Source organism: Thunnus albacares, chromosome 20 (genome assembly GCF_914725855.1).
Source record: "Thunnus albacares chromosome 20, fThuAlb1.1, whole genome shotgun sequence".
Classification (NCBI taxonomy): domain Eukaryota; kingdom Metazoa; phylum Chordata; class Actinopteri; order Scombriformes; family Scombridae; genus Thunnus; species Thunnus albacares.
In genome coordinates, this window is record NC_058125.1 from 10,976,723 (window position 1) to 10,994,550 (window position 17,828).

Sequence of the window (17,828 nt, forward strand, 5' to 3'; positions counted from 1 at the left end):
GGGAGTCACGTACACAGCAGTGCTTGAAACCTCACTGAATCTGAAAATGTCTTTTCGAGCGAAACGGATGATGACGCTTGATGGCAGATGGCCGGGACTTTACTGGGTCGAGACTGGACAATGTTTCAAGATTTCCCTCAAAAAAAGGAACTAGACGAAACTTGTCAGAGCAGAACTAAGATGTGGCTTAAAGGATTTCCCAACAACAAACAGGCATCAAGCATAACAGACCAAATCAACTGTCTGTTAGCTGCTGTGCACGCACGGTTACAGTTACACAGTCTTCGATTCGGGCCCGTCACCGCGCTTTGATTTTCATTCCTGCTGGCATCTCCGCTGCCCACGGTGAGCAGCAACATTAGTTAAAGTGATTCGTCAGATGTAACACGGCCTCGAGACTTGAGGGGAATGTGGAAGGCATTTTGCATGTGTGTTTCTGCCTTGTGACAGAAACACACACAGATAAATATAGGAGAAAAAAATAAGCTCTTAAGCAGCATCAAGGGAATTTCATTGCTTGCTTTTTCAGTGGACACAAACAAACACAGTCTTAATAATTAATGGAGGAGTCTGAAATGCCAGTTCACTTGAGATTCATCGATACGCTTGTTGAGAGCAGTGTAGGAAAAAAAAAAGGAAAGGTTTAGCAAAATCAGAAGCCTTTAGCGAGAGCCTCTTGGTTTTGACTGAATAAGAGCTCACATGCACTCTTCCTGCTGGCTTAAAAAATAATCCATCACACCAGTGTGATGCTACTGTAGCAGGGAAAACCTCCAACTTTCATCTGCTGCAAAAAACACTGAACACACATCAGTGATGTTGGTGGGAGCGTGTGGTGGTCTCTGTCTTTCTCATTTCACATCCTGTCTCTATTGAAAACCATTTTCAGAGGTAACAATGGAGGCAATGATGATGGTGATGATGATGATGATGGCAGTTACCATGACGACGTTGGCCAGATGTGCTGAGCACAGAGCGTAGACCCCGCCGGAGCCCCCCACCACTGGAGCACGCATGTCGGTGATGGACACTGTCAGTGAACCTGCAGAGAGAGAGAGAGAGAGAGACGGAGAGACACACAGATTAGGAGTGCAGACGTAAGAGAGGGAGGGCATGCGATGCAGGGAGAAATGTGTGTGAGTGTGTGTGTGAGTGTGTGTGTGTTGTTTGAGAGAGAGAGAGCAAAGGACAGCATTTTAGAGCAGAGGAGAAAAACAAAGGGAGAGTCAGATTACTCATCACGCAGCAACACAAGTCACCTTCCTCTGAGCATTTTTCTAAAAATCTCTGTGGAAAAAATCATCCTCTGTTCACAGGGGCTGAGCTACACCAGCTGACCTTCACATACCCTTTTACTTTACATCCAGCATAGATTATACACACTCAAACACACACACACACACACCCACACACACACACACACATTATCTATTGTATAGGCCTTTCCTGTGTGCAAGCAGTCCGCCAAAATTGCAGCTGACTAATTATATTTAAACGGTAAAGAAATTAAAATGAATATTTCTTAATTGGATTTTCTTTCAAGAGGCTGTAATTAAAATTAGTCCATCTCAGGATGATCTCTGATCAAAGTGAAGCAAGAATGCGAGAGAACCTTGCTGAAGAGGAGAATTTCTTATTTGTGTGCTCCAAAAATGCCTTGTGTTATATTCATGAGCAATATCTAATCTGGGATATGTAGATATGGAAAGAAGCCAAATGTGCTGTTTAAAAGGGTAGTTGTAATAGGAAAGATACAATGGTGATCAATACGCTACACTGTAGCCTGTAGAGTGATTGCACGCTTACATTACGACTACATGCAATACAGCCGGGTTGTTAAAAATCAAACAAATGTTCTGATATTGTTATATAGCAGCAATGTTATTGTTTAACAGTTATTTGATGATGGAGTCTTGTAATTTTGACTTAAAGGCTTACACACACACACACACACACAAACACATATGCACACACACAGGTGTTTTCAATGACTTTGGCTAATTAGACTTCTAGTCAGGTTGAAGTTTGTTGGAGCTAAGATGGGAGTTATGTGATGTGACCAAACTCTATGGACTGACTGACTGACTAGAGTGACGAGGGTCAAGAGGTCTAATCAGACTACAGGTGTGTAGGGGCTCAGCCTGCCTTAAGTTAGTGATAGCAAATGTTGGCCAGAATACTTTTCCACAGACGTGGACTTTTTAGACTATTAGTCAAACTTTCTAGTTGAGAAAAAGCTAAGTCTACTTGGGACTTGTCTTGTGGTTTAATTATACTGTGGTCTATAATATTAACAGGCTTGGCCACCAACTTACTAATTAAGCTTCTATAGGTAGCTACTGAAGCTATACTCTGGTAGCAGATTAAAATAAAAATGGACAACATATATTAAAATGCATCCTCTGGATTCTTGACATCTATTTGCTTTTGTGTTTTCTGTTAGAAATCAGAAATTATAAATATCAAATGAGCATCTATCAATCATATCAATTGTGTTAATAAAACACTGCAAGAATCTTTTCTTTCACCTCCATTGATTTCATCACGTATTAATATTGAATGTCATGTAAAAATTGTGTCTTCAGTTATGCTCTTCCTCTTTGATTTGGATTTAATGACACCAAATCATATATTTACTGTTGATGTGTTGAAGGAATAGTTCGACATTTCGGGAAATACACTTTTTTGTTTCCTGTCGAGAATTAGATGAGAAGATTGATACCTTTCTTGAGGAGAGTGGTGGTATCAATCTTCTCATTTACCTCTCAACGAGAAAATGGATAAATGTACATGTACATCCCAAAATGTGAAACTATTCCTTTAAAGTGTTAACAACAAAAATGCACCAAACAACCAAACAGACTTAGAAATAGACTTAACATAGCCAGCAGCTGTACTGAAAGTGTTAAGAAGTTTATAAAGATATAAACCTGAGTGCACCAGCCGCCGCAGTCGGTAAAAAAGGTTGCTGTGACACTATGAAGTAGGACAGAAATCACAGTGGCAATAGCTTGGGAAGACAGCGTCAGCCACTGTTAATTATGCAAATGAGCTGATAAGGGAAGCGGAGAGGGCTGATAAAACAAAACAGCCTCTTTTTAATCACAGTTTGGGTTTGCTGGAGTTGTGATCTCAGATCTATAATGCATGTTGTAACATTCATATTCTGTATGTGTGTGTGTGTGTGTCGTGGGACCACACAGAGTAAACATTGTCTTAAAAGAACGCCTTGTCAGCCCGTGGTAGCAGTGATGATCATGGAAAGACAGATGGTAATCAGAGCGCGTTCCTGAGTCATTCATCTCTAGTCGCTCCGACACCTATGGGCTATTTTATGTGGATTTATGGGGCATATGAAGGTTGGAGCTTCAGCTAAAGATGTGAGGAGGTTCACAGTGCCCCATTTTTAGCAGTTCCGCAAAATTGCAATTACACAGTGTAGCATACAGTATGTGGTCTCTGATCTCTTCAAAGTAAAGGAAAAATGGAATTGAAGCAACTTCAGCAGCAACATCTGAGTTTCTCTTTTGGTCTTTTCTGAAGCTTCACAACATTTTTGCGGTTAATTTATTACTTCAACGCAGTGGAGCTTGTAGATACTGTATACTGATGTAATATTGATAGAGTAATATGAGAGATATCGTCTGGGGATTTTAGTTATGGTAATTTTGTGATTTGGGGTAAATGCAGTATTTTACTGGTCTTAAAAATTCAGTTCAATTAAGTGATACAATTTTGTGAGTTTATTTTACTGTTTTAGCATGAACTTGAGCAATAGACCATATCTCACACCATGTTTGCATTAAACTTGTAGTTTAAATTGATTTTTTGTCAGTATCTCCTAGTTTGTAGCTGATTGTGGAAACAAATAATGTATTTCTTCTATATATTTTTCATTTTCAAATCAAAAGTCATATTACAAGCATGCTAACAGCTTTCTGAGGCTGTACTGAGGCACAGCGAAGCTTTGAGCTAAACGCTAACGTGAACATGCTAACACACGATGCAAACATGCTGATGTTGAGTAGGTTTAAGGTGTGTTCACCATCCCAGTTTTGTGCGTTAGCATGCTATCATTTGCTAATTAGCTCTAAGCCTGGTCATAAACCAAATTATTGGACAGTTTGACCTAATGATGGTGTTACAGAGCGGATCACCAAAGTTGTCACAACTTATCCCGAGGGGATAAAGAACATCTGTAGCAAATTTCAAGGTGATCCATCCAATAGTTGTCAAGTCTTTTCACTCAAAAACACAAATGTCAACCTGCTAGTGGAGCTAGATAAAAAGTCAAGAGGGTCACTAAAGTCATTAGGATTCATCCTTTGGGGACCATCAATGTCCCCAAAGAATTTTTCATGACAATCCATCCAGTAGTTGTTGAGATATTTCAGCCAAGACCAAAGTGGTGGCCCGACCAACCGACCGACCGACAGAAGAGTGTGGCTAAAAAAAGTGGTTGGACAAATTCCTACACTTGGAGATAAATTCCCTGATATTTAACACCAGCCCACACCACCTCTGCGACACTTGAGACACTTGTCAGGGATCTGATACCACCATCTGTGGGCGAGGAAGAAGAGACAACCCAAGACCTCCGGCTCAGAGGAAGAGACGGGCTCCATAGGGAGGATACAAACTGCTCTCTCCTCCTGCTCGCTCTGCTTTGGTGAGAGGCTCCCAAATACAGTATGAATATTAAACAGGCCTGTCATGCGGGCTCTCCTGCTTAGGGGGATTTAAGATTTAGGATTCTCGCACTCAGCAGGAGCTGAGACGTGAGGTGTGCGATTATTTCAGTGCGGAGCTGACACATTCCATCTCATGCACAGATTATTTATTGTTGCCATCCTGAAGTCATCACCAACATCCTCAAATCTTTTTGTGAGCTTGCAACATCCACAAGTGCACTGCAGTGTAGACACTAAAAATGATGTACTTGGTGTGGAGTATAGGTTAACTACACACTCAGGGCTATACTCTATCTACCGCAGTATAATCCCCAATGCAGCTCAGAGAAATGAGCCTCTCTGTCAAACCAAACTTCCTACATCATTACTGTTACTCCAGGCTGCCCTTAAGCTATGGGTCAACTTTGGATTTTTCAGTCTCTCCAGGATAAGGTGCAGACAAGCTGATCCGAGGCCAGAGTCTGACATTGCCTGAGGCAGTGGCTCTCTATAGCTGCTCCAGTGGAAGCTGCGCCAGAGCACAGTAAATGCTGCAATTAAAAAAAAAAAAAAAAATCTAATCCTCGGAAAAATATGGCGAATGCCTCTGCACAGTTACAAACCTTATGATTTGCACTGATTCCTAAAGTTTGCATATGCGGGTAGCTATTGACTGTGATTACTGCGGCTATTTACAGTCTATCTATCAAGAGTACACAGACCCTGGAGGAATGGAGCTGATGTAGTTTCTTAATGAGCATATTATGCTGAATAGATGTTTAAACAATGTCGAAGTGTAGATGTAGATGTCTTGGCTAAAACCAGGATACATGGGGGTTAGCCTATGCTAAACTAAGTATTCATGTGTATGTATGGATTCTCTGGGGCATGTTTCTTATATTCCTAATTTGTCTTGTTATGCTGTATTTACTGCTTGGTATAAAAGTGAACTATACAAAAGCTTATTGAGGTGTCTGAAAGTTAAACCTGCATTTACTGATTTTTTGGCCACTTGGGGGCAGTGGAGAGAAGCTGTCAAGCGTTGACATATTACCACGTTATAAAGTTGATATGGTGTATGTTTTAGCAAAAAGTTGCCTGTTGACACATCCAGCAGACACAGAGCAATATAAGCATTCATTTGGAGTTGTGTTTGTGTCAATTTGATGAATGTAAGTCCAATATTCACTCTCCTTTTAGCTCTGTTTTTGGTCTCCACTATGATCACCAGCTAGACTCTAATTGTGTCTGCTGTTCGGTATTTGGCAGATAGTGTACAGAATTTGGAGGCATTTTTGGAAAACAGCTGCCTGCTGCTTGTGGAAACAATGCAGGTAAGAGTGATCAGACCAGTTGCTGGTCATAAAACAAAAACTCAAAATACACAACATAAAAAGCTTAGTAAAGCTGAGAAAAACTGCAGAGTCGAGTAATAATCATCTGTGGGTTTGTACCTATGAGCGACCTCTTTCACATTACATATAGTCATCTGACCCATTGTTAACATATCTGAATTTGTAAAGATGTCTTCGGACAGTGTTTTCTGGAAACCTTAAAGATGTCTGGGAACATTAATATGCATTGAGTCACATTTCTTGGTTGGTCAGCTAATAAATTACTCTGGAGAGGACAATTAAAGGACAGTGAGTGTTTATTTATTCATGTGATTTAGTAAGTGTTGGGTACAAGGAAATCTGGCAACCAAGCACTGTGCATTTATGTTTAAATATGAGACATGAGAGATTATGTAAGCCACATTTCTATGCAGCTCAGTTGATTTCAGTCCTTTAGGATTAACATTTTGGAATTGACAGTTGTAAATCATAGAAGAGAAGCATGAAACCAGCTCTCTGCCACAGCTCATAGGACAGTATCAGCAGGGGAAACCTCTACTAGTGGATGCTGTGGGAACGTTGCCTTTCAGGTTCAGGTTGTTCTATTTGTACACCCTTGCCTCAGACAGATCTATCCTGTATGCATTAAATCTTGTGGCCCTGCACAGAGATGTGCTGTAGTCAGCAGCCCTGTAGTCACAGGGCTGCCTCTGTTGGCTAATAAACTGGGGAAATGCCTGATCAGATTTATTTACTAAGAACAAATATGAAGGGAGGGAGACTGATGGAAAGAGTGGGAGAATGGTTGCATCAATGTGAAATAGTGACACAGAGGACACACTGAGGGTGCAATCAGAGCTATTTTTTTCTTTGTGTGTTTTTTTTAAAATGTTTTGCGGCTCAATTACAAGATCCCTAAGGCTTTAGTTTGTTAAATTAGATAAACTTGATGGACATGTTTGTTCCATTTGCTGCAATTCATATTCTCCTTCCAGTTAAGATCAGTTGAATATAAATGTCACTCCCCACTGTGTTAAGAACCTGCTAAATATCAGATGTAAATATAACGAACTTTGTGATTTGTGTTTCAGACATGCTAATGGAGTTATGTGTTATTTTAAGTCAAATAACATTTGACTGTTGGAGATCATAACTTATCCCAACATGCTTGATGAAAATACCCCATAAGATTATGAAGTTTGATATCTGTAAACATTATAATCACATTGCACTATGTAGGGCTGCTAATAACAATTACTTTCAAATCATTTTTGGATTCATTGAATAATAATTTGGTCAATAAAATATCAGAAAATAGTGAAAAAGGCCCATTATAGCCTGACTGACTGGATTTTTGAGGCTGATATTTATAGTTCATACTTTTAAAAATCCAATGAAGTCAATAGTCACTTTTGTAATAAACACATAATATAAACAAAAATTTTTTTTGATAAGATTTGAGTAGATTTGTTTTTTAGAATATACAGAATTGTGACAAAAATATGAACTCAGTGAGACATTTTGCAGTTGAAAAAAGTACAAACTATCTAATGGCAACACTATTAAAATGACCTCAAACATATTTAAGCATTTCTGTACTGCACTTACTCATCTGCTGAATATACACCAATACTAATATATATCTGCAATACGCTAATATCGGCTGATACATCTAGCCAATTTATCAGTTTAACTCTAATTACTAATTATTACTAATTTCTGATCAACACTCTAAAACCCAAAGATGACTGATATAAAAGAGAGCAAAGCAGCCAATCTTCACATTTGAGAAGATAGCACTAGACTAATAGTTGCCCAATAATTTTGTAGAAATAGACTGATCGACTAATCATTTTAGCACTAGCTTTATGCATCATGAAGGGGTGATATTATTATTATTTGATTTTGAAAGCCAACTTACTTTTGTTTTCTTATGTTAGCAGACACAGTTTGGAGGTGACCGCAGAAAAAAATAGGTAAATGTCAGGGTGACTCAACTGGAGGCAGACCATCTGTCACATGGTCTTTTGTCCACTTTACAGTCTATTTGAAAAGCTCATGGCTTCAAATGTCATTTAATAGAGTGGTGTCCATTCCAAAACCTCATTTCAACTATAATAGCGCTGTCAGACCGGGGGAGCTCTATTAAAGATATTTTCCACCTGGGAAGGAGATGGACACCTGTGTCATTCAGACAGAAAGAGATAAGGGAAATACCATCTCTGTCACCTGTGGTTTCCTTCAAGTGGAGCAGCATGACTTGCAATCAGTCCTCATCCCATCTAACATCTTCATCCATCTCCTTGTGCCCTGGTGAAGTGTGAGTGGGAGGGATGCAAACCCTTGGATTATGTGAGTGGAAAATACGGAGTCTGAGAACTTTAACTTCTCTGCAGTGTCAAGCTGTGGAGGAGCATCCAAACTGTCAGCATCCTCAAAGCGACAAAACACTACACACGTGCGCTGCTGCAACTGCAGTCAAAGCCGATCATTAGAGGAACAACATCAATGAGAGAAACACAGATCCCAAGTTGAAACGCAACATAAATAAGGACCTCTCTTGTCTACAAATAAAAAAAAAAAACAGGAAACACGAAAACAACACTATACCAGCACCATCAATGCCAAGCTCTGGCCTGGAGGAACGGATACGATTCATCAATTTCACATTGCGCCAACATGGCCGCTGTAAACACATCTTGCCCTTCCTTGGAGATTGATTTTGTTTATCTGAACTGTTTTTCTGCCCTGTCCAAATTTGCCACATGGGGAAAAATATGATAATATTTATGCTACCCCAGAGACCAGAGGGCATCAGGGAAAAAATCAATATTCACCACAAGTCACAACCTCAGAGCTGCTGAAAGGAGACCGCTCAGCACAGCACCAACTGCCAGTGGAAAAGTATAATCACATCTGTAGCTTGTGTATGTGTGCGGGCAAGCGAGCATGCCTCTAATGGAAGAGGCAGAGAGAAAACTTAGAAATTAGTGAGTGTTTGTCAAAATACGCCCATTAAGTTGTCTGTGCTTCTTGTCCGTGAGAGGAGCTGTAATACAAAAAAATAAATTCTTGTCACGACCAAAGTGCTTATCACTCACAACTGCTTTTCAGCTAACAAGCACAATAGCTAGCCTTGGGTGGAAATTACTCATATTCTTTGAACATCCCAATACAAAAGGGCACTGATTAACTTCCTGTGCTCAAGGTTATAAAGCCGCAGAGATGGCTACAGCTAGCATGATGCACTTCTTCATTTGAGAACCTTGAAACTAACCACCAAAGTAAATGGAATATAAACTTAGCAGAGAAACAGCCTCCTCTCGAACTCCAGCAGACACATATCGCTGTCCTGGATTGACTTCATGCAGCAGATGCAAACAGACGCTTATAAACACAGTGGTGTCGCTCCGCTCAAAGGGGATACCTTCAATGAGGCTGCATTACAGTAGAAATATTCATCATCCTCGGTGTTGTTATCAGCGAGGCTGCAGGGGGTGGTTGTAGAGGAAGTGAGCTTGGTGTCACCTGGGAAGTGTTGACTGTGGGGTGGCATAGGGGGGTTGAGAATTATCATAATCACGTTGGCAGCCTCTGCATCACACCAAGGTCACCCTGCCTCCTCAGTGCTCAGTTCAGGCCAGCATCAGGGGAGTACATCAGAAACACAGGACCAGACGCTTCAACGCTATATGCACCACCAGGGTTTGAACACATATAAGGTTCTGTGGCTGAGATTGGCTAAAAAGTCAAAAATCTGACACTGCATACTGACAATATTGCAATATGACAATAACAGACACTGCCAATGGGCCTTCAAATAAGAGCAGGCAGGAAATAATCTGTATTCAGCAGGCAATGGTGACACAAAGACAATTCCACAGTCATGAAAACGCCTCCTGCTTTCCACAAACCTTACCGGATTCACCTCCAGCCAATCCAATTAGTGCGTTGTCAAATATCTCTACACCAGCGCTTGAAGTGAGTCAGTCACTCTGCTCCCTGATGCTTTCTCTCTACTGTATCTGCCCTCTCTTGTCTTTTCATCTCCACCTCCCCCTCGTTAACTGAATTCAGTTGCTGATGCTGCTGATGTGGTGTGCAGGTGTGGCAGCGGCAGTTTATCTGATTCAACTTTGCCGTGAGAAAAAACTCCTGATTCCCCCAAAAATCCCATGCACAGTCTACTTGCAGTCACTAAGTTTACTGAGCACCACTGTGGATCAACTTTCAATCACATGTGTAACCTCTGTGTGTAAAGAAAAGCATAATATGCACAGTCCTTGTATTGATATTGTTCTGTTTTTGAGCTCCTTACAAAGCTGTATTGTAAGCAGTTTATTATAAAGCTTCATTAGGAACTTTCCAACCACTCATAATGTTGTTTGACAAAAGAAATCTTCACTCAACATCGACTTGAAAGCGTTTGCAGAGCTTTTAACTCCGTTCCAACTCGAGAGGAGAGAGTCTTTCACGGAGAAAGACTGTGAAGTGCAGTTGAAAGCTCTGGAAAAAGCTATTAAGTGGACCTGTGGTTAAGATTGCCAAGTTTAAGAATGACCTTTCACTCTCCTCTCATAAGGTATCTTCAATCAAACAATATACTAGAGAAATTCCTACAGTAGTTCTTTATCACACCAACAAATGGTCACACAAAAGAAAAAGTGAATTAAACCAATAAAATCAAGACTTGACTCTTTACCAAATTGAAAATCCTGCATCTAAGGAGTAAAGCTTTTTGTTTTTATAACTCAATTGATTTTATTGATTTTAATCTTGCAGACTCTATGCCAAAACTGTATTTTTAGGCTTTCAGGATTTGTGTAGAGTAGAGTAACTCGCAGCTTGTGTGCCTCGTCCAAACATCAAACATCAGCAAAATGGACGATGGACAAAGTCGCTCTTGGCCAGGCACCAAGGCGCTCTATTCACTGGCAGCATATATAATCATATTTACCTTGCCTAAATATGTGCAGCATGCTTTTAAAAACATCATTCAGTCATATAATAGGAATTTAGAAATGGTAGTGCAACAAAGGCAAAAATAAGTCCGAAGACCTCCAGTCAGTCAGGGAACTGAATAGGCTTTTATTAGCGTGAGAGAATGCAGAAACAATCATCAGGCTAAATTAGGGCCGACAACACGGTGACTCTTGTGGCCACAGCGGAAATCCGACACTGCCGTGGTCCTGCCTGATATCAGAACAACATTAATCAACCGCTGAAGGATTAAACATTAAATGTAACTTCGTGTGGAGCTTTTAAGTAATGACAACATCAACTAGCTTGCAACAATGAGGTTATACTGACATGCAGCCATTTATCACATTTCCATTACAATATCCCAACAGGCCACAAACGACATCAGGCCACATGTCTTTTCCTCCTCTTGGCTACAGATGCCAATAAGCAGTGTGAGCACAGAGTTTTCTGACACTGCCTGGCCAGTTTATAGCAGTAAATAGTATATTCTATTAACAGGCTTCTGGACACTAGGAGGAGAAAATCCTGATACTCAGGCTCTATAGATGCTCAGTGACACAGTGAAACCTCTCAGGGTTTCTGGTTCAATTACTCAGGTGCTTCTTATAGTATATCCCTGAGTGCAGCTCGCTTTTTCAGGGTCGCCCTGCTCACACTCACACAGTTACTTTCACATTAACAACTGTAAGCTGCAAAATACAACCGCAGTCCTCTTATTGTTGGCCACCGGAGCACCTGGGGGTTAAGGGCCTTGCTCAAGGGCATCTCAGTGGAGGTACTGAGGCAGGGGTGTTTTTTAAAATGCCTGTTTGTAGAACCTCCTTTGGACAGATAGCTTCGAAACAAATCACAACTGCAATCATTTTAAATCCACGTTTCTGAAGAATAACCAGGCGTGTAGTCATGGTTGATGATGCATCTTTCCTTAGTATTTTATTGTATTTTATGGTACTTTTGCTATCATTATTTTCTATTTGTTTTGCATATTTGAATATGTATTTTATTGCGTTTTTATTGTGTTTTTTATTGCACTATATACACATTTGTTTTTATAAAAGCCCATCTGGGGACGAGTATTGCAAATGAAATGCTATGATTTGTGGTGTTATTCTGCTCAGTGAATATTCTCTGCGTATGTCTCTGTCCCCATTAGAATAAAAAAATAAATAAACCAAAACATGTCCAATTAAGATCTTTTTAAAGAAGATTATTTTATGGCATGAGTGTTTTTAGGGGGATGACACACAACAAGCCAAACATAAGCCATGTGGCACACACTAACAACTTTTTTTCCCCCCTCTAAACACATGTTTCTTTCATGCTGGATCATAATTTTTTCTCAACAACCAAATGTGATGCCAGGAGCTCTCTCTCCCTCTACAGCGACAGATTTTCTCACTGGAAAATGTTGATATTTCATTGAAGATCAGATGATTCAAAGCAAAAGTTTTACCCCAGGCCGTTGTTTTGTCATACTGAAGCTTGCAGAAACGACCTTGGCAGGGACCAAAGAGCAGTAAAAAAAATCTAGTAAGGTATGTTGACGCTATAGATCCTCACTGACACATTGATATCTGAGTTGAGTGGGACACAGGGGGACAGTAGACTCAAACTTACTGTTATGAAAGGCTGCTGGATGATTTGGATTGCCTTCAATGTAAGGTCTGAAAGGAGGCAGAAACCCTGGACTCATAAAGGGCTACGAGGTAAAATATGGTGCTCTGGCCCCAAGGATGGAGAACCAGAAGAGAAAGAGGTGAAAAAAAGGAATTCCTGCTGCTTCTCTTGAATATGCAGTTGGACTGAATATTGAACATGACTCAACATTTTAATTTCTGTTCATATTTCCAAACATGAATTTGAAGTGGAGCTCTTCATCCACTGTAAGTGCAGCAGAGCCATGAAATATTACTGAGTGGATGCAAAATAAGCAAGGACAAGGACTGGGGTCTGAGCAGCTCTGTCAGAAAATAATTACAGAATTGTTCTTTTAGTCAGCACACATCCAAGGACAAAATGTACAATGTCATACTTCATTTTCAGAGGGTGCACTAGAGTACAGCAGCAGTGCGATGTAGTCAAAATCAGACCTTCAAGGTTTGGAGATGTCTATATCACACCATTTGACGTACTCAGATTAAAAAACCTTTGTGAAACTCATCTTTTTTTTAAAATTGCGATATAATCATTTTCCCTGCGGAGTTGTTTTTTTTCATGCATGTGAGAACAGGTCTATACTTTCACACTATTTGAGGCATCTTCCAAAAAAAAAAATCTTTCTTTTTGGCTTTGAAAGGAAGCCCTGCGGTGCAGAACTACTTGCAGAGTGTTAAGGCACACACATAAAGGCACAATACCTGCAGCACGTTGCTCCATAAACGCATCCACTGAGTGCAGCTATAAACCTGAAAGCTCTGCTGCCCTACAAAAATAACAAGCAACATGCGTGCAGGAGCTGATAGCAATAGACGACATGATTGAACTCATGAGCTAGAATAAGAGTGCATGAATAAACATGAGACAGCCATGAGCGACAAAAAGGGAAGAGAGGGAAAATCAAGGATTTCACTGAGTGATCTAAAGCACCGGGCAATTTTGAACATCCACAACCAATCATGAGTTTACAAAGACAGGGGGGGAAACTGACTGAAATGCAAAGTGTGAGGCAGTGAAACACTAAGTAGTAACAAGAACCAAAGTCTGGACACACACAGTCACAAACACATATCAAACAGATCAGTGAAATCTAAAGTATCCATGATATCTTCATTTTTGTTCCCAGTTTAGTATGCTATATAAACTGACAAACCAATGTAAACCAAACATGTGCAAACTTAAAAATGTAAGTTTATAAAATCCACACATGAATATGACCTGTTACACAACCACAACTACAATATATTTACATTGTAGCATCAGTTAAAACAACTATAGATAAGATTTAATAACAAGAGTTCACAGTGATACTAGTGGCTTAGTGAGGCTGTACTTTGAGCTAAATGCTAACACCATCATCCTAACATGCTCACAATGACGATGTCAACATGCTGATGTTTAGCAGGTAAAATGTTTACCAATGTTTACCATCTTAGTTTAGTGTGTTAGCATGCTAACATCTGCTAATTGCAACTAAACACAAAGTACATTTGAAGTTGATGAAAATGCATTTAATTTTGCAGGTATTTGGTCATAAACCAAAATATTTAACAAATGGAAATTTTGACCTGATTGTGGCGTTAAATGAAAAGTCAAGAGACAACAAAATTATCACAATTTAACCTGCGGGAGACATGAATATGTATACCAAATTTCATGGCAATCCACACCATAGTTGTTGATACATTTCACTCAAAACCACAACCTCATGGTGGCACTAGAGGAAAAGTCAGATGATCACCAAAGTCAGCAGCCGTCATCCTCCACCATGAATGTCTACACCAACGTTGCCATCCATAGAGCCTAGCATGGCTAAAAACATGGTTACATGAACTTCAGCATCAAATAAGGTTAAATGTTAAAGGCAGGAAGGAGCCTCGTATCCTGTCTGTCCATGCAAAAGCAGGCAAGAGACACATCCTTTATTTCTTCCTCACCCTAATTCTCAAAATTGAAAATGTCAAACCTTGTATGATAGTTTCACCTTTGTTCTAATAATAGCGACTCATTTCTTATTTTAAGACTTCTATAAAACTCGCCATAAAAGCCAGTTTGAAGGATTGCAAACCACAACTGTTCATTGTGTTGACTTACAATAAATCAGTAAAAAATGTCTACAAAGCAACACTGCCATCCTCACCATCAGACTGCCTCACTACATCAAGTGACAAGAGTCGAGTGTCTTGTGAAAACCTCCTGCTGTTCCCAAAATCTGGCTGGTGACCTTCATCTGGCCTCTCACCTGGAAGCAGTAGAGCCGTCTTTCTGCTCGCCACTGAGAGAGGCCTCTTGCCGTCAATTCCAAACACACAGAATGACACATTCAAAGTGGTCCAGTGCACCTCCCAACCCAATGGACTACTTTCCAACAGATCATAACATTTGTACCAGGACAGCTTCAATTTCAACTCCTCACTTTTAGCTGGTTTCTTCCTTTTTTTCTCATTTTTCAGTTTGAGAAAATCGCAGTGATACTGAATAAACAGACTTGAAAATTAAATGCAGTAAAAGTCAAATTCCAAATAATTATACTAAGATTTAGATTCCACTTGTTAAATTAAATTTTTGATCGCTACGGTTTAACATGAGCACAGAAGTTCAGATGAATGTGCTTCGACTCCAGGCTCTGGGGGGGTATTGAGGGTAGAAATGTCACCGTGCGTGATCTCCTCACCGCTTTCTCCTCCTTTTTCGATTCAGGCTGCAGCTTAAATCTCCAAACAGCATCTCAAACTGCACTCAGGCTAATTCCCTGGAGAAAAACCCAGCATTACTCTCCCACTTTTCCTCCTCTAAGTCCCATGCTCACTTGCTCTTTCTCTGTCATCATTGCTAAAATAAATCAAAGCTACAATAATTCATGAGTTTTAGGAGTGTGTGTGAGGGTGTGTGTGTGTAGAGGAGTGAGGGTCTTATTTTTACAGAGCTGAGAGAGTTTTGAGCAGCATTAACTCTATTTTACTATGCGCAAAGAGAGGACAGGAAAAGGGAGGAAAAAGAATTTGCAGTTTTAATTGCGTAGAAAGAAAAGCCTAAATATCAGGTTAGTGAAAATGAATGAATATAACTCAATATGAATTAGGCTATTGCTCTCGACAGTAATCAAATAATGGTTTGCTAGAGATTTACGAGATCCAAGACAGAAATTGTTCCCAGTGAAGATGAAAGGGAATAGAGGTTTATGCAGCAGCGCTGATATGACTTCTGCAAATACGCATTGACAGCAAAACTGCAGTGAGAAACCACATCCCACAATCAGCGCAGATTTAAAAATTTCCAATTTCCAAACTGGCTTGGAGGAGGATGAAAGTTAATGAGGTTTCTTGTCAACAAAGACTTGAGTGCTGCAGCCTGACCTCTGGGCACCGTGAGTCACTCTACACTGCATTCAGCTTGGCGCCCGGGCCACCAGTCAGGTCAGGTTTATCAAAACTATCGAACAGACCGCTCACGGATGTCAGCATGAGAACAAGATGCTAACAGATTCAGGCCCACTGGACTGGCATTTGATGCTAAAAGCAGCTGTTTTTATGGAGCAGATCTGAAATGCAATTTAAGACCTTTAACTTGATGAATGAATAAGGAACCAACAAAACAAAAATCAAAGCATTTTTTCTGAGTAATTCACTGTACAAACAGTACCAAAACCAAAAAAAAACTAGGTCAGTACAGATACACCGCAGATTGGCAAACACACACACACACACTATTTATCTAAACCTGACTGAACATTTTCTAACAATCTTTAAATTACCTGTTTCATCACTCTATAGTTTACACCAGTGTGTTCCCAAACATTTCTAATCTACAGCAGCACTTCATAGTGATTTCTTTTTTCATGGCACCTCCTTCCCAAGACCACCCACGCAGCACACATACACATGCAAACATTTTAGTTAAAAATTACACCATGGATAGGTGTTATAAGGAGATATTTTAACAAACTAACAAAAAAACACTGATGTAAAATATGTGACACATGAACTAATATACCCCCACTACTACTCCTATGCTACTACCACTACTACTACTACTACAATAATAATAATAATAATGTTAATATAATGAATAATATAGGCCTAATCACGATCACTTAGAAATAAAATAAGTCAGCAGTTTTAGGTTATGTTGCTGTTCAGACTTGCAGGTAAGTATTGAATTTAAAAGTGAAGTATTCTAAGTAAGTATTTTGTTCAAAAGTAGAGCTGTCATATCACCAATCTTAATGAAGTATATCAATGAAGTAAATAAAGTATATCTTATCTTTGCTGTAGAAAAGTTCATGTGTAATTAATGTAAATATTGCTTGTTTTTTTATGTGGTGAAACGTTATAAAAAGTACAAATTGTAAATTAACAAACCTCTGCACTCACTTTGGGAACCATTGGATCATATAATGATAACACACTTATTTTAACAAGACACTCACCGGCCAGCACTCCTGCCATGTAAAGGAGACTTATTCGTAAGATGCCATGGACCATCTCCAAGGGAACGCCAATCATCAGCTGCAGTAAAGCGTTGAACCCCAGCTGCTCCAAACTAAGGAGAGAAAGCACAGAAAGAGAACAAGACTCATATGACAGCACAAGATCGTTTTTTCCTCTTGCTGCTGTGCATCATCTGCAACGACTGACCCGATTTTAACTGAACTCGCTGTGCAGAAATCAAAATGTGGTTAAGTGGAGGGTCATGAACGTACCCGACGTGCATGAACATGTAGCTGAAGAAGCGCCACACTTGTGCACGGTGGCCGGGATGGTAGACCAAGGGGCTCTTCATGAAGTCAGGCTGATAGGTCTGCAGCACCCACTTGTTTAGCATGATGCCGTAGCACATGAACACGATAATCTGCAACGGAGACACAGAAACGACATCAAACTGTCAGTTCTTGCTGACGTACCCGTTACATGCTCTCTCTGCAGGCTGCTAAGGCTGGTTTGGTACAAAAGGTGGAAATTGCCTTGCAAAACAAAACCTATTGTGATTTATGACGTTACCTTCTTTTTCTGTATTCCTCAGCCGATGCTTATTAAACTCATGGAGACAATTAGTGCCCGCAGAAAAAAAAAAGGCACATCTGGTTCAATTCCATTAATTTCTTTTCATAGAATAATGAGTCATTGTCTCTGTGAATTAAAATGAATGTGAACTGTTATTATCACATCCTCATTGTCATTACAGA

At 39.9% G+C, this 17,828-nt stretch overlaps 1 protein-coding gene across 9 annotated transcripts in view; it reads right to left on the bottom strand.

Moving 5' to 3' along the window:
- The window catches only part of rhbdl1 (rhomboid, veinlet-like 1 (Drosophila)), a 60,357-nt gene that overhangs the window by 7,572 nt on the left and 34,957 nt on the right, over window positions 1–17,828 (bottom strand). For all 9 annotated transcript variants that reach the window (XM_044337001.1, XM_044336999.1, XM_044337008.1 and 6 more), the window contains 3 exons: window positions 17,346–17,494; window positions 17,073–17,185; window positions 942–1,042 (listed from right to left, as the gene is read on the bottom strand). In XM_044337001.1, the coding sequence (XP_044192936.1) occupies window positions 942–1,042; window positions 17,073–17,185; window positions 17,346–17,494 (363 nt within the window). The remainder of the gene's footprint in view (window positions 1–941; window positions 1,043–17,072; window positions 17,186–17,345; window positions 17,495–17,828) is intronic.